At 44.3% G+C, this 27,018-nt stretch overlaps 1 protein-coding gene across 4 annotated transcripts in view; it reads right to left on the bottom strand.

Moving 5' to 3' along the window:
* The window catches only part of LOC147016096 (uncharacterized), an 89,061-nt gene extending 62,259 nt beyond the window's left edge, over window positions 1-26,802 (bottom strand). The window contains exons 1-2 of one of the 4 annotated variants that reach the window (XM_085848791.1): window positions 26,190-26,802; window positions 11,206-11,402 (exon numbers count right to left, since the gene is read on the bottom strand). In XM_085848791.1, the coding sequence (XP_085704917.1) occupies window positions 11,206-11,402; window positions 26,190-26,257 (265 nt within the window). In that variant the 5' untranslated portion in view covers window positions 26,258-26,802. Of the gene's footprint in view, window positions 1-11,205; window positions 11,403-11,576; window positions 11,596-21,559; window positions 21,612-26,189 lie in introns of those variants that run through there. The other 3 variants (XM_085848792.1, XM_085848793.1, XM_085848795.1) reach the window with 3 other exon arrangements.
* Between the last annotated feature and the right edge of the window lie 216 nt (window positions 26,803-27,018).

The following is a 27,018-nucleotide window of genomic DNA, read 5'->3' as shown; positions in this document are numbered from 1 at the left end:
GTTGAGTCTTGAACAATGTAGGATTTAGTTCCCTTCAGCTTGCCTTTTCACCGCTCTCCAGTCTGCTCCTTCAGTGATGCATTCTTGGTGTAATTATCAAATATAACTCGCACTTGACAATATCCACGAGCCTTTGAGTCAATGAGTGTGACAAAGGATGTTGCAAGTTCTTTGCAAGTCTTGAAATTTTTGACTGCCATTAATTCCTATACCACTCCCATTCCATCAACTACAAGACATGTCTCAGATCCCTCTTCAAACTCAGCAGGTTGTGCAGAAGCTTGAGCTGTGTCATTGGCCACCAGATCTTCCAGAAGCTTTGTCACTGTGCTCTTGTCTGTAGTGGGATGAATAGATCCATCTGGTGGCATGAGAATTTTGTTGGTGTAGGCAAACTCATGCATGCCAATCACTTCTTGACACAACAAGCAGATTCGAAAGTCAATGGAAGGTTCAGTTGCACGCTTCTTACATGATGGTTCTCCACAGGATGCCATGGTTAATCTGGAATCATAACCATAAGTGAAATTAACAAGTTGCCATGAATTTCAATGCCTTAAGTATTTTATAGGATGGGATGTCCACTGTGCATTTTTGGTCTTCTGAAATAAAGCAGTAAGTTATTTGGTTCACAGTGGATATGCATCATATTGCAAGCAGAAAATATTCGTCAGATACCAGTAATAAGTGACGCATTCATACCAATATTTCTTGACATTAACATCAAACCTGTTGATATCCATGCAAACAGAGTTCAGATGAACAGTTGTCTCAACTAGAATGCATTTGGTACCCAAACTCTATTCGCACACACTTTGAATTACATGTTCAAAATAACGTTAAATACCAAAAAATCATACATATAGGGTAAAAAAGGCAGCCATTTTGAAATTCAAAATGGAGGCCCTAAAAGCTAATCGAAAAACTGGCACCCTTTTTTTTTCTGAATCAGTGAATGTGTTTATAGATGTGTTTAAACACAGGTGCCAAGAATCTACCCAAAATTTTGCTTTTTTTACATAAGCCCACAGACTAATTGGAGCAAAGACGAACCTTGAGGGAAGACCATAATTCAGAATCATCCTCTTTATCTCTTTGCTGATGACTCCACCCTCTGCCGTACCATCTATCATCCCTCAGACCGGAAAGGGAGCAGCTTATTCCCTCACTGCAGATCTGGGTAAAATTACAAACTGGTCCAATACGTGGAACATGTCTTTCAATGCGGACAAATCTCACACTCTCACTATGTCTCTCCGAAAGGACTATTTAGAACCCCCTCCCCCCATCCACTTTCTCAACAATACTCTGGAAGAAGTCCTTTCTTTCAAGCTTCTGGGTCTCACTATCTGCCATGACCTTTATGGGAAAGCCACATTTCAAACCTGGCCTCCAAAGCCAGTCGCCGACTGGGAATCCTTTGTCGTGCAGAGTCCTTCCTCGGCCCACCTGAGCTCCTGACCACTTACAAAGCTTTCGTCTGCAGCTTGATGGAGTACTGCTCTCCCCTTTGGGCTGGTGCTCTTGTCTTCCACCTTTCTCGGCTTCACGCTGTGGAAACCAAGGCATTTCAGATCATTGGCATCTCCCGCAATGAGGCTGAGTCTTTGGGCCTCTCACTCAATCACCGCAGGTTGGTCGGTGGTCTCTGTCTTCTACCGTCTCCTCTCTAGCCTCGCCTCCCCCTTGCTCTCTCTGCGATTTGTCCCCACCACATTTCCACTGGGCGCTCAAGGTCCGCCAACAACCCCCTTCTGGTAAAACTACCAAAATCACGAATCACTGCTCATCTTCACTCTCTCATTCCTCTTTTTCCCACCTTTGGAATAAACTCCCTCACTCTATTCATTCCCATTCTTCCCTCCAGGCCTTCAAAACAGCTGTTCACCACCACCTCTTGTCATCCCCCATCCAAATCCTCGATCTTTTCTCCCCCCGATAATCCACCTAAGCCCACCTCCTTCAAATTCCCTGCTTTCCTTCCTGAAAGTTCCTGTCGTTGAAGGACCTGAAAGTCCCTGTAGTGTCCATCTTGATTACTTTGTGTACCCCGCCCAATCCCTCTCCCTTCCACAGATCTCCTAATGTCTCTGTTCCCCACTGTTTTGTCCTTCCCACTCCCTCCCCTCTTGTCTCATGCCCCCCCCCTTGATGTGCGTTGTGTTAGCTCTCATATGAGCCTCGACCAGGTATACACACACAAAAAAAAAATCCTTGTGGAGCTTGTTTCCTGAGTGAAACTCAATATCTTCGACCCTATAGATTCATGTATTCTCAATTATATTCACTTGTTGCTGGTACTTTATAAATTCAATTTTTGTACTGGAGTAAAATTGGCTGTCAGTGAAGTTTCCCTTTTTCCCAGACAGTCTTTTGACCTCCATATTGATAAATGAATATTTTACCATGAAAAAAGTCTTGCTCGCTGCAGAGAAACAGGCTGACCTGGTTGTCAACACTGCAAATTTCACCTTGTGCCCATCAGCTCTCCTCATAATTGAATTGCCAAATGTCTCACCCTCACATTTTTGGATGTCAAATGAGTATAAGAAGGATTGCCTCAGGCTTCTTGTTCGCGGAGATCATTGAATGCCTTGCAATTAGTGTTCTCCACCACATACATGAAATTAAAGATTCAATTTCGATATACTTTGCCCAAGTGGACAATTGAGTTCTTGAGATCCACCACACTAACCAAGAAAGGACATGTATTATGGCTTGGCACTGGAAAAGTCTGGCAGCTTTCAGCAGAAGACCATGTAGTCATACCACTTCAAACATCTCAATGGTGGGGTTGATTCAACCTGTCATCTCTCCGAGGTCGGCAAAATGAGTATGAACGTACTGGTGTCGGGGCACAACATCAGTGGCATAGTCGTGGCCCAACAAAATGAGAGCTATCTGGCAGCCAAGCTGCCATACACAAGAAGAAGAAGAATCTCAATGGTGAAGAATTGCTAAAAAAAAAAAAATTCTCATGTTCGTCCAGTCAAAATAAGCCAAAATGGGGGCAAACCTCACACTAATTGCAAGAAAAATGAAACCACTTGTTTTAAGTTCCTTGAGCTCGACCTTATCAATGACTAAAAATTCCAAGTAAATGAAGGTATGGAACATGGTGAGTTTTTAGGATGATTGCGACTTTTTAATCTTTTTCAGGCAAGTATGCGGTATTAAAAAAAACTGTGTAATTTGGCCATTTCTTCCCCTATTCCATTCAACTTGGTGTCTATTCCCATGTTTTCTGAGGTGTTCTCTCAGGAAAATATCGTGTAAACCTTGGAGGAATAATAGTATGGAGGCGGTGTGGCATTATGATCTTGAAGCCAATTCCGCCATCTTGGATCACCCATTGCCAGTGGTTCGCAGGTCGGCCGGAAAGCCACTTTTCCCTAATTTTTTATCTCCGAAACTATGAGTGATAGGTGTATACATGCAACGAGGAGCAACATAAGGACCTTTCCATGGCACGTAAGAAGAGGGATGCCAATGATGTGAACAAGCTACTCACATTCATTGAGGAAAAGTCTCCTTTCGGAAATGCTGAAACTCTCAGAAATATAGTAAATGGTGTTATTGCAACAGACAATGTGAATGTCGACAGAGCAGAGGATATTGGCAGTAAAATCTTAGGGCACATGGAGGGAAAACAAGTTTTGAAGTACACATTTAAGAAGAAAGACCAGGCAGTCACAATGGATTCGAAGTCCAAAATCTCTATCGATGGTGAGGATGTTAGCATTTATCCTCTTCTCCTGTTTCAGAGGCTTGTGATGGTCAGCACACAGAAGAAAAGTATTCAGGATGCATTTGGCTATGAACTCTGTGGCTATCCCCCTGCTCTGTTTGAAAAAAGGAACAAACTCTTGAAAGCTAATAAGCCAGCGCTTGCTAACACTCTATGGGACCTTGCTGGGGATCCTTCTGATGAACAGACGCACATGGAGATTGCAACATTCCAATTTGTCCTTGATGAAGACGTACAATGCTATCTGCCAAAATTATGTTGCTCATGTCAAAAGGTATGGAAACCCAGTCATAGTATTTGATGGTTACCAGAGTGGTCCAACTACAAAGGATGGGACTCACAGAAGACACATTGGTACCAAGCAGGCCCAAGGAGTTCAGTTTCATGAAAACATGCCTCTTCAAATGAAAGAGGATGAATTCCTGTCAAACAAAGAGAATAAGCAACGTTTCATAAATCTCCTTGGAAAGCATCTTGAAATGGCCGGCTGTGATGTTCATCATGCAAAAGGAGATGCTGATCTTTTGATAGTGAAGATGGCACTGGTAGTGGCCAAGAAAGGTCGGACCATACTGGTTGGCAGCGACACAGATCTCCTGGTTTTGCTTATCCATTACACAACGAAGAAGCACAAGAATATATACTTTCTGCCCCAGGCTAAAGCAGGTTCTCCCATCCGATACCTTGATATCAAGAAGCTGCAAAAAACTCTAGGTGAGAAAGTTTACAGAAACATCTTGTTTCTTCATGCTGTTCTCAGATGTGATACTACTTCAAGGTTGTTTGGTCATGGAAAAGCTGTAGTTCTTTCATTGGCAAAGAACAGCCCATCTTTTGTCAAGGCAGCTGAAGTTTTCAACGATCCGGGAAGATGAAACGAAGGAATTGCAGAAGCAGGTGAAAAAGCTCTGATGTGCATATACAAAGCAAATCCCGGGGTCACAAGGAACTTGGACATACTTCGCCATCAAAAGTACCTTGAACTTCTGGCCACTAAAAAACAAGTGGTCCACCCAAAATCCCTACCTCCAACTTGGGCAGCTGTCAAGTATCACTCCTTGCACGTATATCATCAGGTGCAGACATGGAAAGGAGAAGAACTTAATTCAGAGACATGGGGTTGGAGGGTGCAAGGAGAAACATTATTTCCAGTGGCAAGTGACTTGGATTTCGCAACAGAAGAACTGCAAAAAGTAGTTTGATGCCACTGCAAATCTGGCTGCCAAACAAAGCACTGCGGGTGTCGGCAACAAGGACTGCCCTGTAATCCAGCATGTGGGGAATGCAGAGGTGTATGTAAGAACATGAGTGACCAAGGTAACAAGATGACTGATGATACTTTTTAATGTTTGCAACAATGCCGAGTAAGGAAAAGGTATCCTTATTTAATTTAGGCCCTACCTATGTGCGTGTGTGGTGTGGGGGGGGGGGCAGACTGGTCCTCAGTTTGACCATGGGCATGGTTTAAAGGACATTTAAAGATCAAATGTGACCTAAACAATAAATATTAATAGTAAAATTCAACGTAGATGATTGAAGTTTTACCTATCCTAGTGTTTGTAACCTATGACCTAATTTCGCCAGGTTCCTATATATGCCAGATTTTGGACACCCCCAGAAATCTATGTTCCACACCAGGAACTTTGTGGAATTTTTAAAATGTTATTACATGTATTTAAAGAAGACAAATAAAAGTGGTTTCATTTTTCTTGCAATTAGTGTGACCTCCAACCTTATTTTGACTGGACTATGTCTGCATTAGATCTTCACGAAAAACTAATCAATTAATCAATTTGTCCTCATCACACATGAAACCTGTCCACCAAGTTTTGTTCGAATCCATCCATAACTTTTTGAGACACAAGTATTGTGTATTGTTTTTAGCTCAATTGTTTTTAATACAAGTGTATCACTCAATGGTGAAGAATTGCTTAAAATTTTTTTCAAATCTCAGATGCGAATCCAGATCTTCACCAAAATAACTCCTCACACCCAACCTCACCATCAAGACGTCATGATAGCAATCCGTGAAAATATTATCGCGTCATTCCTTTCAACCTTGTTTGGTTTCTTTTTTTTTGCAGGGGGGGGGGATTCCCCACATGTTTTTTTTAATTTTATAAAAATGTTTTTGACTTGTGTGACTCTTTTTCCAGATTTTGATGTCAATGACGTCATCATCCAGTCAATTATTTTGAGGGGAGTTTAGATGGGGAGCCTTGTGACCCCCACCTCCCTCACCGATATATTGTTGTGGGCCGGGTATCGGCGGCGAGCACGACCGCTAGATGGAGCAGTAGAGTCGGCTCCACCGAACACCCGGAATCTAGATAGTACCTTTCCAATAACGCCGAAGGTACGGGTCCCTTACAGGACCGTGAATCGTCAATAATTCAACCACGTGGGACAGGGTTATTTGCCAAACTTCAAAATACCTCGAGGCCCACGTGGCGAGCTACCGAGGAATTCACACCCTCGACGGAGCTCGAACGGGACGAGCCGTTACCGTGCTCGACCCGTGCCTAACCCGAGTGGATGGTTACCGAGGTCCGGTCGGTCCAAATGCACAACTATAGCAGCAACGGCCTCTTTAATCCCCCAACACGCCCCGTGGCGAGCCAATGAAGGAAAGGACAAGGACGAGCTGGTACATTCAACAAAATTGATATTTATTTAAAATAAGGGGGAGGGAACACACAAAGAGCAGAGTTAAACCGACTAAGCAATGCAAATAATGTACAGCAAAGGGCACTTAACAATTCCTACTTACAGACAGGGCCCAAAGACACACACACGCACACACAAATACCCAAAAGAAGATGGACCTCAACGGTCTTTATTCGGCTCTCCAGCCGAGGAGGATAGTTCGGCTGGGAGTCAGGACGGCTGGCGACCTGGCCGCGAGCATGCGGCTGGACGTCCACCCCTTCCCGGAGCTCCGGTCACCAAAGGACGAACCAGGGCAGCCAAATCCAGAGGAGGTGAGATGAGGTGACCTCCCGGGTTGAGTTGGCCGATCGCTTGTCGTACTGCGCCGGATGAAACGCCTCGGATGCGCGGGGTGCAGCCAGACGCAGAGCAGACCGAAGACGCGCTCGAGCACACGGGACCAATCTCTTCTCTATCGACCCGACAACCACGATGCCACTCTGAGTGCCCTGGACGAAGAATGAAGGGCAGACGTCAACCAGCGCGAGCGCGGACGAAGCAGCGAGCGCCAGCAGACAAGGTCAGGCGATCCGGCAGACCAAAAACCAACTTAACTCCGACCCTTCTATCGGATCGCACCGAACTATTATTCACCCCTTCTCAAGAGGGGAGGAGCCACCTACTATCGACCCGCTCTCGCTCACTGGACGGATTTGGCGCACAAATGCGCCCGTCGCCCCCGTGATTGGCCAAAAGGGGTGCCAAGTCCGCTGATTGGACGGGGGGGGGGGGCGTGGTGGCCGCCACGGCAAACCGCCCCTCAAACAGGGAGAGAGCAACATTGTCCTGCGTGGGCTGCGCTCATTGGCCGACCGACGGCAACCTCGCTCGCATCCCCCGGATTGGGCGAAAGAGACGCCAGATCCTCTTGAACTCCGCCCACCATGAGCGCTATGGCATCAGGATGGAGCGAAGGTGTTGTTGTAGTTGTTGGTGATGTAAAAATGTAAAAGAAAATCCTAACTATCAAAATAACTATGCAGCAAACGAACATTTAATTCCCATTAGACGAGGGACGGGTTCTATCTATAAACAGACATTTACCGATATAACTGTTTTATAAGGACCTGTATGCCGAGTGCAGTAAGCTTCCAAATTCGTAACAATATGTCATACAAGTCCCTTCCCTAGTTCCCTTAATGTCCCATCCAATATCCCCATCTCTAGTAACAGGGAAAATGTCAAAGTAAGTAGAGGAGGCAGTGAGTGTTCACTTCAAGACAGTGTGGAATATATTTGTTGTGTGTAACCTCCATTTTTCGAGTGAGACCGGATGAGGACTTGGGCAAAAAGGCACAAATGGAAAGTGCATTACACTTTAGGAGGAAACAGCATGAACTGATTGGCCAGTGGACAGCAGGCCATGGTGGCGATGTCAGCTGGATAGCATAATCACCATACATCTCATCCCCATCCTCCTGCCTTGTGCTGCACCATCCCTGTACAACACCAGCCTGTATGGACCCACAACCAGCTTGGGCCTTGCCTCAAGCCCTCGCTTGGTCCCCAACGTTGTGCGAGCCCCGGTATGTATATTTGATAAGAAAGTTGGGCTCGGCTTTCGTGTTTTATTTCCCTTCATTGTACATAAGTGTGTGCCTCCTTACTCGTCCTTTGAGCACCTGCTATGTTCCAATTATTTATTAGGAAATATACTCATCTCTACCCTCCCATATACATTTAATAAACCATTTTAATTGTAACGGAATGTTTTCCCGTTTTTACTGCCTTCCTGCACAAATACCACAAGTTTCGGCGACGTTTCGAGTGAACCTTGGGGAATTCTAGTACCATTGGACTCAGTAAATATGAACACCGTTTTGGGATTCGCAGATTCGTTTTTTTTTTTTGACCAAAGTCTCTGCCATTATTTGATGGGTAGGGGGAGTGGTGTTGCCCAGGGACTTTAAAGCCATTGGCTCAGTGCTTGGGACAACCAATGTAGTACCCGATTTACTGGTGCAGAACACCAACCACCTATGCCCCTTGATAGGCCGCACCCTGGTGTTCAAAAATGTCCAATCAGGATGCAGCCTGGGGCTCGGCGACGTGATGTGGCTTGAGGAAATTATGAAGGCACAAGAGAAATGACTAGGAACTACCAGTCACCAGTCTCTGGCACACTAATGGAAAGTTGGCAACATCTATTCTGAACAGATAAAGACACAACAGGCTAAAACAATCATCCCTCCCCTGGAGCATTTTCATTACAAGGCATATTGCAAACAAGAAAAAGAGCAATCAGAGATTGCAGACCCTCACCAGGACTTGTTTTTTAGAGTGTATTTTGTGTGGTGTTTGTGTACTGGTGTGTTGCATAATTAATAATAGACATAACTAGAACTGCCACTTTATAACTGCTGGCAGTGATGAACAGGTACCAAGATGTCCCTCTTTGATGCAACCCTGCTTTGATCAGAAACTTGACTTTGAGCCATGAAGTTTTTATTATTATTCAACTGAGTTTAGAGTGGGATGAAAATAAATTCAATTCAAATGAAATGAAAGACCAAATAGGTACAATTCTGCATTGGAGTCTCAGAGGGAACCCGAACAAGCAACAAAGCAAAAATGAAATCATCAGGAGGAACCTGGATAAGATTCGGGTTTCAGCTCCTACTCCTCTACCCTCAAACCCATCCAGACACAGCCAAGTGAGCCTCATTAAAACAAGAAAAAGAGCAATCAGAGATTGCAGACCCTCACCAGGACTTCTTTTGAGTGGTGTATTTTATAGGTTTCAGGATAAATCAAATATGGCTGCCAAACAATGTGACCTGTGATGTCACATGTGTGACCCTTTTGTTCCTCATGGATAGGTGGTCATACGTGTAAAGTGTCGCTTTGATCTGTTCAGCCATTTTAGAGAAGATTTTTGAAGGGTTTAAAAAAACAAAAAAACAATATGACTGCCGAATCACATGACCGATGACATCATCCAAATTATTTTTGTGGACCATTTTATCCAGAGATGACTCAAAAAAATTTCATGCTGATCAGATGTAGCGTTCCACATATGCAATTATGCCGTCATAACAAAGGCACCTGTGACGTCATAAAACATCACTCATTCCCCATGAGGTCAGGTCAGGGTCAGGTATGGGAGCATGCGCCAGAGCAGCGAGTCACTGCGTCCGCTTTCCGCCGGTACTCCAAGGGCCTCCATCTGGCCATCTCCATCTCCGTGAGATGCCAATCAACCTGCTGCAACCACGAGACACGGGGTCAGCCCATTGGCCTCCTCCACTCACGAGGCTCACTCGCTGACAGAATCTGGTGAGCAGGATCAGCATCACGAAAATGAGATACATGTCCACACAAATGCAGCTGACGCTCACGGACTACGCAGGTAACAAGTCTCATTTGAGTCTCTCTCAGCAACCGCTCGTTGGACACAAAATCCGACCAGCGATAGCCAAGGATTCTCCGAAGAGACATGGTACCAAAGGAATTAAGTCTCCGTCTCAGATCCTTGGTCAGAGTCCAAGTCTCACATTCGTAGAGCAAGACTGGAAGCACCAAGGACCTGAAGACCCAGACTTTCATCCTCCCGCACAGGTACCGGCAGCGCCACATCCCATTATCCAGTCAATCCATGACTCCCCAGGCCCGACCCAGACGTCTGTTGACTTCTGACTCACAGCCAGCAGACACGAATATCACTGCCAAGGTAAGTGAATCTCTCCACGACCTCAACCCCATGAGGAATATTCCCCATGAGGAATTCTTGCTATGTCACAAGTTTCAATTTGTTTTCCTTGGTACAGTTTCAAAGATACAGAGGTCCAAAGTATTTCCAAAATGGCTGCCACAGCACGTGACATACGGCTTCATAATTATCATTAAAACATTCTACAAGAATAGTCGCACCAATTAAATGGTGAAACTTTTGTCTCAATCCGACAAGCGGTTGCAGAGAAAAACAAGAAAGTTCTGTGCGGACAAACAGACAGACCCAAATGTAATACCCTCGCCTTCGGCGAGAGTAAACAAACAAACAAAAAAACCCCACATATTCCCCATCACTACTAGATTATAATTGTGAAGTTTAACATCGATGGATGAAGCGGTTCAAGAGAAATGATTTTTGAAAGATTTTTTTTCTCAATCCAATATGGCTGCCAGACCATGTGACCAATCAATTATTGGTGAATACCCTGGTATCCCCAAGACTTGAGAAACACGTTTGTGAAGTTTCCCCTTGATCTGTCCAGCCATTCTGGAGATTTTAATAGGTTTTTTTTAACAATATGGTTGCTGAACCACATGACTGATGACATCAATTTTTTTTTCTGTGGACCAATTTATCCCAAGATGACTTGCAAAAATGTTGATATTGATCGGATGTCACATTCTATGTTTGTAATTATGACATCATAACGAGGGCACATTTGACGTCATAAAAATAATCACACATTCCCCATGAGGAATACTTGCTTTGAGCCAAGTTTCAACTTTTCCTTGGTGCAGTTTTAGAGATAGAGGTCCAAAGTTTTTCCTTTTTTTCCAACATGGTTGCCACACCATGTGACCAATGATGTAATAATTATCCTTAAAACATTCTACACGAGTAAATCGCTCCAATGGTGAAAATTTGTCTCAATCCGACAAGCAATTTCAGAGAAAAGCACAAGTTCTGTGCAGGCAAACAGACAAACAGACCTAAATGCAACACCCTCTCTTCTGGCGAGGGTAAAAATTTAAAAAAAGAAACGGCATGAAAAAAAACAAATAAATAAACCAACAACTTGCCTTCTTGGTATTCATGATATTGAACAATGTTGGAACAGCATCCATTTTGAGACGAACTACAGCCCCGGTGCGATCAAAGCAGGACTCCTCAAAATGATCTGAGCAAAGCACCGATCTGCTTGAAGGGACCCACTTCTTACGTCTCACCTTCAGAATCCATTGTCTTAGCAAATTTGGACTCCTCCGTGGAAATCTGCAAAATTAAAAGGATGCTTGTACATTTATCACATTTTACAATCCATTCAAATAAAAGGGCTCATGGGCTCACAAACAAAACGTGAAAACATTCTTTTCCAGAGCAGTTGGCATAGCCCTCTCAACATTTGTTTGTTTTTTTTACATTTTTTTCCACTGCACTTTTCCTCACCACTGCAAAACACAGGCATTGAGGAGCTTTCAGATCATCTGGTCCACAAGGCTCTGGTAAATGAGGGCAATCTTGGAGATGCTCCAGTTTTTGAGTATCCTCTCCACAGACACAATCGCTTGGGCCATTTTGATTACATCCCCACTTCTGCACGAGGGCTCTGCAGCATTCGACTCCAGTGGTGAGGCGATTGAGACACAACCAAATTGGCCATGTCTCACTGGGTCCTTTTGGCAGGGACTCAAGGTCAGGTGGCAGCTTGTGAGGTCTTGATTGCAGGTGCATTGACTAAGCATCTATCCTGCAGTTGGAGGGGTTACCATCCACAGGATGAACAGCATTCCTGGACTTCAACCTCTTGGGTGCCGACTCGTGTTGAAAGAGTGGGTGGAAAGTGTCGTGTCACGTTCCGTTCTGTTCTTTCTTTAAGTGAGGAGACTGCCCTTCTGATCAGAGGTGGAACATTTGGTTGAGAAAACTTCTACTTTCAAAGTCCAGACTTCTTTCTCACCTGCATTCATCAAATCATCTGCACATCTCTTTACCTGCTGCTTCAATAACCTTCCTGTGTATGCTGAAATCAAGTTCCCCGTCAAAACACTCCACTCACATCTACAAGCCCACAAATCACTTCCTGTTCCCACCCCTCACTGGAAAACATTTTGTTTACAAATGCATAATTTCACAACCTCACACGATATTCTGGAAGTGAAGGAACTGTACCAAACGGCAATAATCAACTACCTCCAGGATGTCGTTTTCAACACTCAGATGATGGGACTTCTTTATACATATTTTAAATACGAGTTTAGACCGTTGATCGGATCGAGTGTAAACCCGTTTTCTTAACACTCCAAGAACGTGGAAGGAAAGCTTAAACAGCTCACCACCTTCACAAGTATTTTAAAGACATTTAAGAACCGAAACAAAATGACAAAAACATGTGAAAATAACTATACCATGGGCCAGCAAGGGAGCAAAACAAAAAAGGAAAGACATTTAAAAATATATTAAAAATAAGACAAGTCAGGCTTGATTTGAGGATGCTGAGAATAGGGAGGACAAAAGGACAGAGGGCCAGTAAGAACACGTTGGAGGGGGAATAAATAAATAAATAAATAAATAAATAAAGAGTCAGAGAAAGGAGGGAGAAGGATTCAACCCTGCTGACAAGGATTATGGAAACCTCATGAAAACCAAACCCCTCACTTCAGTCCTTGTGCAGGACTGAGCGAGCAAGTATCAACGTAACTGCCACTGTCACATGAATAGACTCAAAAAATTGGATGAGCCTGCTCTCTAAACTTCCTTTGGCTCGATTGTACCACCATCCCCTTTGCTGTTCAACACTCAGAAAATCTCCTCAATCTCTCCAAAACAACTGTGAGCTGTCACTATCAAGTCGTTCAAATTCTCAATGTCCATACGACACATCGTTTCTGATAAAACAAACACCTAGCGGGTGGCCAGCTCAAGTACTGGCGAGTTTGAACAAGCAATAGGGAACAAACACAAAATTTGTTTTCAAATGTCCAGCCCATCCTAAATTGAGGTGAATGTCGAGAACAAATTTCATAAATTAAATACGACTGGTGGGTCATCCCCTGCTGAGCCCAATACCATATTTACACTGTTAATGGAATGATTTAAATAAAAATAAATAAATAAATAAACAGCCCATCTGATTCAGCTTGCAGGGCTGGAGCATCAACCTGCACATGCTCCCGACAGCTGTGATCGCTGTCCAACTCAGCTTGGAGCTCACACACTCTCTCACGAAGACTTTTCATCACTTTCTGGGTTTCGCTCTTGAATGACTGCAGTTCAGTATGCAATGCCATGATCTCCTGGCAAGTGTTCACCTCAGACAGACACTCCTTACAAAGCTCATCTTCCTCATTCATCTCGTTCTTGTCTCCAATCCAACAATCATCCAATGGTTCATTCCCCACCACACATTCCTCAACTTCAAACTCCTTCTCAAGTGGCACAACCTCTGGAGTATCCTTCTCAACCACCGGACCAAAAGAAATCTGACGGAGTCCTTCATAAAGTTCAGCACGGCGAAGCTCACCTTCATCACTAGAATCCACTACATGCACAACAATTGGGGGCAATTTCTATTCACAGCTTGCACTCGACTCACCCTGGCTTAATTCAAGACGAGCCTCCCGCTCAACCAACAGGAAGCCACAGTTGCTGCAACTTTCCTAAACACATCCTTCTTGTGATTGCTCCAATCCTGGCTCAACAAAACAAACTTCAAGATCTGCCTTCTTGTAAGTGCCAAGTTCAGGAAGTAGCGCTTCAGGAAGGTGACTTTCCTCATTCAGCACCTTTGCAACTTCAATGTCATTTTCCTTCACAGTTTCCAATGCGTCACCCCCTACCATACAATCATCAAAAAAACATTTCTGTAGATCCACCCTCAATTACAGCTGCACAGTCTGCATCACAACAGCGAGAAGCACTGGACTTGTCATAACCTTCTGCCTTGACATCACTCCCACAAGATCCACAAACAATGAGTAATTGGCCCTCACAACTACTATCAGGATCCAAACTCTGGGACTGGTTCTGCAAACTCCTTTCAAAAGCATCACTCTCTTACCAATTCATTCGACAAGTATCTTGCTCTTCCTCTTGAGGTCCATCTATGACTGGTAAACCACCTTTAATCCAGCAGCGTAGTCTGATATGTCAGACCAATTGTTCAAATTTGCATAAAAGCACCAAAATTGGTACATATGTAGAATAATGTATTCCGAACAATTCTCAATATGGAGCCACCCGAGATTGTGCCTTGGTCAGCTTCGGCGACCATTTCCCAAAATGGCCACCATTCCACTTCAGCGAAATTGGCTATATGCTCTTATTTTCTTATTGCATTGGTGGTAGATATAAGGAAAGTGTTTTTTTGTGTAAAAGTGTTCAACACTTTTACAAGCAATGCTACTTTGCATTTGCACATTCTAAGCTAGGCTGATATCTCAGTCTGTGTCTACTGTGTCCGTCTACTGGCATTCTCCTTCACAAGCACACAGTCCAGTGCATTGCAGATTAGCCTTCTTGCATTTGCAGCGGTTTCCACAGCCTTTATTGCAGCCGCACGACACCAGCTCGAAGCAGCTTTTTGAAGCCTCAGGGAGTGTGGTCCAGAGCGGTTCGTAGGACCCATCCTCTGTTTGCCGCCAGCCCCACCTTGTTGGTGATGGAAGCACAGGTTGAGGGACCAAGACCTGCCCCCAGACATTGCCACCCTGGAAGACTGATCTCTTCACATGCTGTTCCAAAGCATCGTAGGTAGGTGGGATGCGCTGGACAGAGCTCTTCTTGGCGAAGAGTTTCTTTCTGGTCTCATTGACGTCCGTATATTGACTGGTGCGGTCATAGAGGAGCACCACAAACCTTTCAATGCAGTGCATTGTGTCATCCTGGATGTTGACTGGCGTGGTCGTCAGGGTCACAAGAGAATCTGTCAGTTCTGGAAACGAGTTCCATGTGGCCCAGGCAGATTTCTTCCCATGCCCCACGAATGCTGATACCGTGTCACATCCGGTCATGGCGTGGAAGACAGGGAGGGCACGTGCCTTCTGTGGACCGAGGGAGGCAGCTATTTCATGGGCAGGGATGTAGCAGTCGTTTTTGCCCGTCCCAAAGGCAATCCAGAGTTCATCCACGCATGGTAGTGCCTGGGCTACCATCACCGCCACGACGACGACGTAGGTGTCTACGGTTCAAACTTGAATCCAATGGTGGTCATGTTCTGCAGCATGGGCCACATGTAGCATGATGCGAGTGTCCACCTCTTCTTGACCGCATGGAGCCAGAGAGCTTTCATCTTCCTGCCTTGGAAGGCAGATGACTGCTTCACCATCAGTGACGACCAGCTCCTTTGTCTCGTCATGGAAGGACTGCACCAGCACATCGGACAGGAAGGTGAAGAGCTCCACCTTGTTTGCGTCGACACGTAGGAAACTCTGCCAGTTTCCTGGTATGGCTGCGGTGCTCACCACGCGCCGTCGCACCCCTTTTCCTTGCTTCTCCCTTGTCTCAGTCTTCAAGGGGCCATCTTTGTAGCTATCCCAAACAAGGTCGAGACGTGAAGCACGACACAGCTGCCCCTCGATGTATGGGATGAAGACTTGGTGGGCATATTCTTCAAATGTTTTGGCAGTGCCAGGCTTCAACATCTGCACGATGACGGCGCCGTCAAGGACAACAGAAGTGACAACAGGTGGATCAGACTGAGCTTCAGCAACGCCTTCAAAGCACACCAGCAAGTCGCTTTTGCCACCCAGGTGTAGCTTACCTGCATCAGATAATGTGGGAGGGCATGCTTGATTTTCATGACGGAAGAACTCGTCCAGGTTCCCATCGCGGTTCTGGCAGCCTATGTAGAGCCTTGCAAATAAGGCCATATCATTCTTCACAGAAGCTTCCTTTCCTTTGGGTGCTTTTGGTCTTCTGTCTGTTCCGAAGAGGGGGAGTTTGTTCCTCTTTGTAGGTTCGTCAATAGTCTTGGTTCTGTCGATGAGGCAATCCTTTGAGTATGCCTGAAACTGTTCTTGTCCAATCTGCTTGGCAGTGCGAACTGTTTCAATCACTGCAGGATCGGCAATCTCCTTGGTGTCTTGGACCAGCAAATCTGGACTATCCTCCTCGAAGGGATTCCCCAGCTCTTCAATGACAGCCACAAGTGATTGTACATCTTTAGCAAATGCTTCCTGTGCAAGCAGTGTTTCTTCATGGTGACATGTCTCCTCATTGGCATTTGGATTGGCACCACCACAACAAAATACTTCTGAACCTGTCACTGATGCTGTGTGCGAAAATGGATTTTCCCATTAAAATGACCATTTTTCTCCAATACAATGGTTGGAAATATAATAAATCGACACAAATGACATTTGTATTGTTTTCCTTTGTAAATGCACATCACATGGAGTATTTATCACTTCTGAGAAACCTACAAAGAGAATAACAATGACAGATATCCCATGTTGTTAAAGTAGAATGGTGGCCATTTTCCAAAATGGCCGCCAAAGCTGACCCAGGCAAAATCTCGAGTGGCTCCATATCCAGAATTGTTCAGAATACATTAGTCAACATATGTACCAATTTTGGTGCTTTTATGAAAAGTCGAACAATTGGTTTGCTATGCTGCAGTACTACTTGCAGCTCTTCAAATTCGGCAATTCTCTCTCAAGAGTTTACATAAACAAGTTCGCTTTCCATCGTTTCAAGAACAGCCACTTGCTTGGTACTTGGCATGTCAACGTCACTGTCGCTCTCCTCCACGACATGTCCTCCAAATGGTTTAAATATTGGGTCTGCCAAATCTGCTCAACCCTGTTTAGTAACATTCCCAATGTCAAAGTGCAGCAAGTCCAGTTTAACTTCACCATTGGCTTCGTACGAATCAGTTAGCCGAAGCATGGTCTCAACATAACCATCAATGTCACCATTGAGACGAACAGAAACTTTTCATTCTATCACTTCTCCCTTCATGGTATTGTCCCAAGTGTTCAGCCGCTCTTGCAACATCTCATTCATCCTTTCCCCATTCAATTGTGGCTCCCACAGGCCTTTATCAGCTAACACAAGCTCTTGTTCTATTACACGAGCCTCCACAACCCTTGCACCTCATTAGCCAAACCACCACTCTGGCACTGACAAAATCCCAATTCCTCTACCTACCGTTGCATTATGGCATCCATACAGGTGCAATAGCCCTCCAGGTCCTCATTTACTTTGTCAATTATTTTATTTATTGACCCAATTTCTTCTTCCAACTTTCCACCCCCCCCTACCCCCTTCCCCCATTTCATTCCTCTGTTCATCAATTTTGTCTTCCAATTGATCTTTCATTTCCCCTACTCCATCAATTCATGCCCCCAGTTCCTGTGTTATTCCCTCCTTAAACTCATTCATTTGCTCACTTGATTCATTCCTTTGTTCATCAATTTGTTCCTTCCTTTTACTTGTTTGTTCACATTGTTTCGTCATTTGTTCCTTCAATGAATTCCTTTGTTCATTCATTTGTTTCATCAATTTTTAATCCCTCGTCCTCATTTGTTTATTCATTTTTTTCATCCCTTTGTTGATTTTGTTTCATCATCTTTCATGTCTTCACTCATTAATTGTTTTAACATGACCTGGAGAGTCATCACACCGTGTGTGTGTGTGTGTGTGTGTGTGTGTGTGTGTGTGTGTGTGTGTGTGTGTGTGTGTGTGTGTGTGTGTGTGTGTGTGTGTGTGTGTGTGTGTGTGTGTGTGTGTGTGTGTAGGGAGAGAAGCTGACGCTTGGGACGTGGAAAACTCCTACTCCATCCTTCTCAGCCAACTCCACCCTCGGCTTGCTTCCTTCATCCCTACTACCTTCCCACTGAGACGCCATCTTGTGCTCGTCCACCATTTCCAGCGGACGTTTAATCCCTTCAGAAAAAAAAAAAGAATTCTTCCCTTAAATTTCCAAGCGTTCTTTTCTCCCGACACCAATTAACTATACAACTTGTACCTCGATCCTACAAGCCCCTCCCTCTCCTTTGATGGTAGAGAAGTGATCGTTTAAAAATTTAATTCCCAATTCTTTTTTTCTTTTTCTTTTTAAGCTCCAGCTCGCTCTGGGACTAAATATCATGGATTCAAAAATCCCACTTCATCAACAGATGTTGATAAGGGTTGGAATCTCTCTACCTGACACCAGTTGGTGAGAGTTCGAACAATCCCACACTCCTGACTCCAGTTGCCCCGATGAACAATTTTGTGTCCTCTGTATGAAATGTTGATCAGGGTTCAAATCCTGCACTCCCGAGGGAGTCGGGGGAGGGGGTTCATATCCCACTCCTGATCAACAGTTGTCGGGTTCAGGGGTTTAGCCTCTACCTGGATGGATGGCCAAACAGTTCTCTGTTGGAGGCTTACAACCGACATTTTCGGAGATCATGGTGCGCGAGGGAAAGAAAGCTAGGCGCTTCACCAGGACGGTAGCACAGCACAAGGCGGTTTATCTCGAACCCACGACAAATGGACAGACACAAGCAAATTAAATAAACTTGGGGTTTAATGAAAATAAATCAAATATTTACAATGGTGATAATTCAAAACGGGATAATGATGAGACGGAATGTGAAGTAAAACTAAATTCCTATTTGAAGCACCGCCACACAGACAAGGGGCCAAATAAATAAATAAATCCCTCTATTCTGGCACTAAGCTTCGGGTCCAGAAGTGGTCTTTTATGAGCTTTGGGGTTGAACATGTCGTCCTGCATGGGAAAATGCGCCCAGAATGGCATGCAGCTGCTCTCTGGGCGGGCAAACGTACAGTAGGAAATTCGGGTGGCGATACTCAACACCGTGGCTCAGAAACCACCTTGCAGCTTATTTTGTCGATCGCCATCACCGATGCAGCTGATTTGCAGAATGGCGCCGTGTCAACACGAGGTTTCGAGGCTGGTCTCACACGATTCAGCCAAAAGTCAATGGCTAGCATCTTGCTCCTCCATGTGAGCCAATTTGCCTCAGCATGAACACAAGAATCATGCGGTGGTCTTCACTGCGTCAAGGGGAAGCCAGCCGTAATGCCCTTTTTGCATCAACCACCACCTCCTCTCACTTCTGTCCCGCTCTGAGCATTCGTCTCAACACCTTGTCCCCCACCACGAGACTCTCTGACTAACCTCAGTCTCCTTCCACCGGCTCTCTCAAACCGCGATCCTCACTCCCTCCTGTGCCGTCCTCCTTTGTCTCCCATTCCAAAATTAACTTTTTCCTCCTCCCTGACGTCACACCCATCAATTATCCACTCTGGGGACGTTGTTTGCTCGCTGTCATTTATGGAGACAGGGTTTTCTGCCTGCTTGGACGTGTAGCTCGGTTGCAGTTTTCAGGACGTGATCCCTATTTCTCGCCGGTCTTGAAATACAAAAACATAGGAAAAAGATCACAGGGGTGGTAATCACGTACTGGGAGAAATTATGCTGAAACCCGACAGTACCTAATTACCTACCACAGCACCACCCCCCCCCCCACCCGTGGTAACACGTCACACTTAACCTCACCGTTTGCGTACTTAATTTACACCGAGATGTCTCCCACACATTCATGGACTAAGCTACTCTATATTATAATCCTATCTTTCCGATGAAATTCCTCCATCTACCCCACAAACATAACAGTATCATAAACACATATACACACACGCAAGTTGCCCGATTGCATGTGAATGGGTTAAAACGTTGTAACCAGAGCACATCCAATGCTGAATGATACCTTATTTAAGAGCTTTTTGGTCCAGACAGTGGATGTAGAGGTTTACAAATATTGTTATTCATGCAATTTCGAGTTGTATTCATTTTTGTTGCTCATGTGGTGCATATGGTCAGGCTTGTTTGCAAATTGACTGGAAGTTTTTAACAATAATGAAAAATAAAAAATAAAAAAAGGCAACGTCATAGCCCCTGTTTTCGTAATTATGCTGTACGGCGTTAAAGGGCTCGCCCATATTTATTTACAACTGAAATGGCCGCCAGTCGGCCATCTTGGATATCATTCAGAAAAATTAAAAAATGACATGCATATGTAAGCCATCAATCATTATTTGTGTGCCAAGTTTGAACATCAGTGAATGTATGCCCGAGAAATGGTTGAAGACCAATTCGATACGGGGTTGTTTTTTGGGGTTTTTCTTACAACTAAAATGGCTGCTGGTCTACCAGTCGGCCATCTTTAATGAAATCGCAAAATAAAGTGAGCTGCATGTGTATGCCATCATGTATTGTGTTTGTGCCAAGTTTGAATAAAATCGGACCATACATGTCTGAGAAATGGCTGGGGACACATTTAAGTAACAAAATGGCCGCCAGTCGGCCATCTTGGATCTGATGGGGGGGTTGGGAGGAATGACTTGCGTATGTAAACCATCATTCATTATCTGTGCACCAAGTTTGAACAAGATCGATGAATGCATGTTCGAGAAATGGTTGAGGACATATTCAACATCGGGGTTATTTTTTTTACAACTAAAATGGCCGCTGGTCTACCAGTCAGCCATCTTTGATCACATCGCAAAATAAAGTGAGCTGCATGTGTATGCCATCATGTATTGTGTTTGTGCCAAGTTTGAATAAAATCGGACCATGCATGTCTGAGAAATGGCTGGGGACACATTTAAGTAACAAAATGGCCGCCAGTCGGCCATCTTGGATCTGATGGGGGGGGTGGGGGGAATGACTTGCGTATGTAAACCATCATTCATTATCTGTGCACCAAGTTTGAACAAGATCGGTGAATGCATGTTCGAGAAATGGTTGAGGACGTATTCAACATCGGGTTTTTTTTTACAACTAAAATGGCCGCCAGTCGGCCATCTTTGATCACATCGTGAAACAAAATGATGTGCATATGTTTTGCATCATGTATCATCTGTGCCAAGAACAAATAAAATCGGTCCTCACATGTCTGAGATATGGTTACAGACGTGCGCACGCACACACGTAAGTAAATAGAGTTCAAATCCATGAGCCCCCATTTCAGACCAAGTCCAACGGGGGCTCATAATATAACACAAACTATTCAGTCAATTCTATCAATGTGTAAAAATCCATCAATTTACTTAACTGAGAAACCTTAGCAGTCTTAATGACAAAACATAATTATTTTGGAAATTAATGAATTCTCCTACAAACAGAACATCAGACTCCTTGTTATCATGCGTACGTGACAAGTTGGAGGTGATAACTAACCGGTTGGTAGGAATCGAAAGCAGGTTATGTTATTTTATTTACTTATTCCTGAGACATGATCAGAAGTGAAGTGATACTGCTTACAGGATCCTGGTGAGTTGTGATGTGGCCTTCGGTGAGGGAAAGCTCTCAACTTCACACAGCCTTGCGTATTGTCTGAATACCCCCAAATAATTGGGAGTAATAGGAGAACAAATGAACGAAAATAATGAAAAACTGGAAAGCAGAGTGATACCTTCCATATTGGCTCGAGGTCACTGCAGGTCTAATCATTCTGTGTGGCAATCCTTGTGAAGGAGGGGGGAAGAATGCAGAATTGGAATTGGGAGAGGGGGAGGGGAAGGGGGGGAGGGATGTGCAGTTGAAGAAAGGGGTTGAGGACTCAAAGTTAAATCTTTACTTCACGTGGAATTTTGACGGGTCAATGCCATTATGCTGTCAAAAGACATTCCGGTCAAACTCCTTAAATATTCCAAACGCCATTGGAAACAAATTCATTGTCAACAATGTGGTCAAACCCGGTTACCTGCTCGTCTTCATATATAAATGCAAGTTGCACGATTGTGTCTGAACGGGGTAAATGCAACCACAGCACGTATAATGCTGGATGATAGCTCATTGAAGAGATCTTGGGTCAAACATTACATGCAGAGATCTAACAATATCAATATTCACGCAATTTTGAGTTACATGCATTTTTGTTGACCACACTGGTGGTGTATGCACTCAGAATCATGGGTTCGCACCCCACCTGAAGTTAAAAATAAATAAATAAATAAAATAAAATAGATAACCACAAACGATTCTGTCAATGTATAATTATCGTTTCGTCCATTTACTTCACCGAGAAACCTTACTCTCAACAGTTAACGACTACTATGCTATCTATGCATAATGACTGGGACTCCTTACTAATGCTTCCACTAAGTTTTCATGCACAAGTGAGGTGTACAAAACAACGCTCCGACAATGTCTTATGTGAGCCAAAGCATGAAGTTTCACAGGTGGTGTATAATCTCAAAGTCGTTGGTTCACACACCTACCAGATGTAAAAAAAAAACAACTAAAAACAACCTTAAACTAGAGGGGGAGCACTCGGTAGAGTGCAAAACCTCCACCACCAATACTGCTCGATCACTCAAGTGAACCTGATATCCTATTCATTCAATTTGTTTGTCAACAGTGCTCACAGAGTTATAGTTTGCAACTTTCCCTTTTAACTTTTACATACTCAATTCATTCGTCATAACGAGATTCCTTGAGACAAATTGATTTTACATGGGTATATCCACCTGAAGTTCCAAAATCAGCCGCAATTATAATTTTGGCATGTTTTTGTTGGAAATCACTAATAACATGTAGAAATGAAAAAAAAAAAAAAAAAAAAAATCGAAATTTTTTTGAAAAAAAAGTTGCAAAATTTTGTTTTTTTTTCTCTTAACAATTTTTTTTTTTGGGGGGGGGGAGTTGGAAATCACTTAAAACATGTGGAAATGCAAAAAAAAAAAATCTAATATTTTTTCAAAATGGCCACCATAGCGGCCATATTGGACTTTGGACCAAGTCCAAAATCTAATGGCATGATCCTTGGACCATACCTAATCCCCCCCACCAAGTTTCGTCGAAATCCGTTGAGGAGTTTTTCCGTAATACTGTTCACAAACAAACAAACAGACAGGGGTGAAAACAGTAACCTCCGTCCATCTTCGATGGCGGAGGTTAATTATTCAATCAATTCCGTCCAACGAATAATTTCCGTTTCGTCAATTTCCTTCACCGAGAAACCTTGGCATTCTTAAGTTAGTGACTCTTTAATCTGACTGTTTGACTATTAGTGACTTAACAGTTAGTGACATTCTTAGCTGATTGAGTTGGGATGGGGAGTGGGTGGGGGTGATTGAGGACTTGTAGAAGAAAGGGGAAGTGGAGGATGGTGGGGGAGGGGGGCTTGAGGACTTGGAGCTGGGAGGTTTGAAGACTTAGTCACTTTCTATATTACATGGAATTTCCACGCGTCCTTGCCATGATGCTGTGAAAACACATTCCTGGCAAACTCCCAAAATATTCCACATTCTATTGGAAAACAATTCTCTGACAATAACACAGAACCGGGACATCTGCTAATCACACACAAACTAGAAGCACATACCTCCGCCACGCAATGCCTGATCCAGTCGAACATATCAGGCCCAATAAATGTTTTGAAATATCGTGCTATACAATCGCTTTTGGCCCCATCTCTCAGTGGTGAAGGATCACTTTGAGATTTAAAAAACAAATTCTCAAATCTGGATCTTCACCAAAATTGAATCAATTCTTCCTCGTCACACACCCAACGTATCGACCAAGTTTCATCCGAATCCGTCCGTAACATTTTTATGATATCGTGCTACATATCGGTTTAGCCCCATCTCTCAATGATGAAGAATCAGTTTAAAAATTCGAATAGATGGGTCAAAATTTTCACCAAAATCGAATTAATTTGTCATGGTCACACACCCAATGTGTCCACCAAGTTTCATCCGAATATCCTACACACAAGCAAACAAGAAGGTGTCAAGCGGTAGTCTGACAGGTATGACGAAAATCATGCAAATGACGTTACTGTCACCTTGACCTTTGACATATACAGTCAAGAAACATTGACGGCCTCACTTTTGTCCTTCAGAATCCTCTGGTGAAGTTTGATGAACATATCTGAAAGCGCCCTTGAGTTATCGTACTCACAGACAAAGATACAGAGACAGACAGACAAAGGTGAAAACATAACTTCCTTCCACATTTGCTGGAGGAGGCAATTATATTGTTATGGTGGTGGAAATTCACAGACCACCATTCAGGTTCCCCGAAGATCAGTTATTTCGATAAGTGCGTGTTCCAGGTTAGATTCCCCCACCAATGTAAAACGGGATTTGTTCGTGTGCCGGGCTGTGCATCTTTGAGTTAGCCGTTATTCTTTCTCTATCTTTTATTTTAAACAAACACATAGTCTCCTCAACAAGAACTCAACAATGACGTCATCTCCACAAACATCTCAACAACAACGACGTCATCTCCACAAACATCTCAACAACAACTCAACAACCACGTCATCTCCACAAACATCTCAACAACTCAACAACCACGTCATCTCCACAAACAACATCTCCTCAACAACCACGTCATCTCCACAACACATCGACTCCTCGACAAATACCATAACATCCTCGACAGCGGCAAAGTGCCATCGGTGCGAACTCGTGCCGCGACAGGCAGGGCGATTTCAACCACGTCCGCGTGTGATCAGCCGCTTTCACGGGAAAATCAGATCAGAATGGCCTTACCATCTGAAGGAGCTGGCCAATCAGAAGTGAGAGGGGCGGGGCCAGCCAGGGGTGAAGGTTGAAAGGGGGAAGGTGCCAATGACGGGTGGCGAAAGCTTCAGCGGCTTCTCCCCTCGGGGCTATAAAAATCCGCGTTAGGACGCTGACAGAGGAGTTGGGCAGTTGGTTGGTGGTGAAGCTGATGAGCGAAGGTGGTTGTTCGACGGGTCGTTCACCGGTGGAGCCTGGAGTCGTCTGAGCTAGTGGCATCATTTTGGAGCGTAGGGTCCGGGCAGACAGCCCTGAAACAGTCGGGCGACGCCAAGGAGTGAACGGGGTCTAGAGGAGCATCAACTCTGAAAGAGCAAGGGACCCGTTTGCTCCTCCGAAGCGTCGCCGGCCAGGCTCGTAAAAAGGGGCCGCGACGACGCCGGGCCACTGAGGCCGACCAAGCAGCCGTACAAGCTGCTCATCAAGCCACCCAAGCGACTAGCGCCTTTGCGACGCACCAGACCGAACAGAGACACCAGGGGTCGCCGATCACGAAGACCATTGAGTCACCACCAGGGCGGCGAGGTCACCTGCCCGGCCTCTCGGAGCTTTTCGGTAATCCCGGCTCTGAGGAATATTAAAGGCTTACGAGCCCGTGTGCTTTCTTTCTTGGGTTTTTGTATGAAAGTCTGTGGCGCCTTGTCTTTAAGTAGAATTGTTGTTAAGTGCCTGTATATACTTGCATTCCGATAGAACTCGGTTGTAGGCTTTTTTTTTTTGCTCGTGTCTTTTTCCCCATCCCCCCATTCATTGCATTACATGTGAAAATAAATCCCCCATTGTTGATCGTCAACATGCTCGTTGCGTCCTTTCCTGTATTGACTGCCATGGTTTGCTCAGGATATCAACTGGCTTTTAAGGCCGATCAAAGTGATCATTTGGTCCGACGGGATTTGACGATTTATAACCGCTCGGCTTCGCATACGGAACGAGCCGCTTAAGCGGCTCGTTTTCGTGCAGGTCCCGTCGAGGAATAAACTCCCGGTATTTCTGTCTGCGCGAATAATTAGGTGCATCGATAATTCGGCGATCGACGCTGTAGCGCGTGGACAGAATAATTGGCGAGTTTATGATGCGTTCAGGCATCGTGACTGGATTTCGGCGTTGATCCGGAAAGTCACGACTGGATTGCGGCCTTCGGTGGACGTACGACCGCGATTTGGCTAGAACGGTCGTGCGCACGCCGAACGCGGCGGAAACCACAACAATATCAATTATACATCTCGATGATCATGATCAGCAAGCACAAAATCTCCTGACAACCTCCAAGTCTTCTTTCATACTTTCATGTTGATCGTCCTTCAGCCTGTCTAGATTGAAGAGTCGAGTTTTCTGCTTTAGGAGAAAAGTAAAAAAAATTAAAAAAAATTAAAAATCAATTAAAATCACCAATCATAACAGTTGTGACGTCAGAGATGATGCATAACATGTTGAAGGGGTGTCACAGGTTTTTTTTAATCACCTCAAATCACTGATGTCGTGCAATTACACACAAACAAACACACAACTTACAGGTGGAACGTCTTCCCAGAGCCTTTGGTTTGTTGGTTTGAACAATTGATCGCAGCGCAGGACGGCATTGTAAACCTTGAGGTGATGATCTCCCTTTAACGCGCAATGACAACGTTTTCAAAACAAATCGCGCCTTAGGATCTATGAACTCCACGTATCTTTAAGGTCGCTGTTCAAATTACACGGAACAAAATGGGAAAAACTGGAAGACAAAGCACAATTCGAGGTTCTCCTCAACGTCTTCACCGCAAAGGACACTCCGCTCCAACCGAGACCGCGGGACGATTATTAAATTACGATGCACACTGCAGTCGATAATCGACGATCTTTCCTCAGAGAGGTAAATTTGCCTCCCTCAGATCTACATGAATCTATAGACGCCACTCCATTAAAGAACAAAAATTGCACGTGAACACGGTCATACGTCACAAAGGAATCGGACGAACTGCGCGACAAACGGCACAGCCGAGCTAAATGTACGGACATCCATTGACTGGGTCACGGTGCGACGCTCACGTACGCCCACAGAGTCCGCAGCGCACCGCGCGGGGTGAAGGGAAATTCGAGAAAACAATGCGAAAATGCTTAAATGTTTAAATGTAAATAATTATGACGGCGAAACTGCCGGAGGACACCATTTTATAAAACAACATGGCGTTCAGATTTCTTCCACCCCTTGTTTATCTATTAAATTACATTTTTGTTTAAAAAAGTATATATATATATATAAAACATAAAACAAAACGACAATTTTCCTTCATATTACTAAACGTAATGAATTTTGATTTCTCGGAGCGATAACCTATATGAACAAACGATATAAATCGCG

The sequence above is a fragment of the Eptatretus burgeri genome, chromosome 12, assembly GCF_056783735.1.
Source record: "Eptatretus burgeri isolate ZD-2024b chromosome 12, Ebu_testis_v1, whole genome shotgun sequence".
Classification (NCBI taxonomy): Eukaryota; Metazoa; Chordata; class Myxini; order Myxiniformes; family Myxinidae; genus Eptatretus; species Eptatretus burgeri.
Note: the sequence above shows the minus strand (reverse complement) of the source record. Positions and strands in the feature narration are given on the sequence as shown.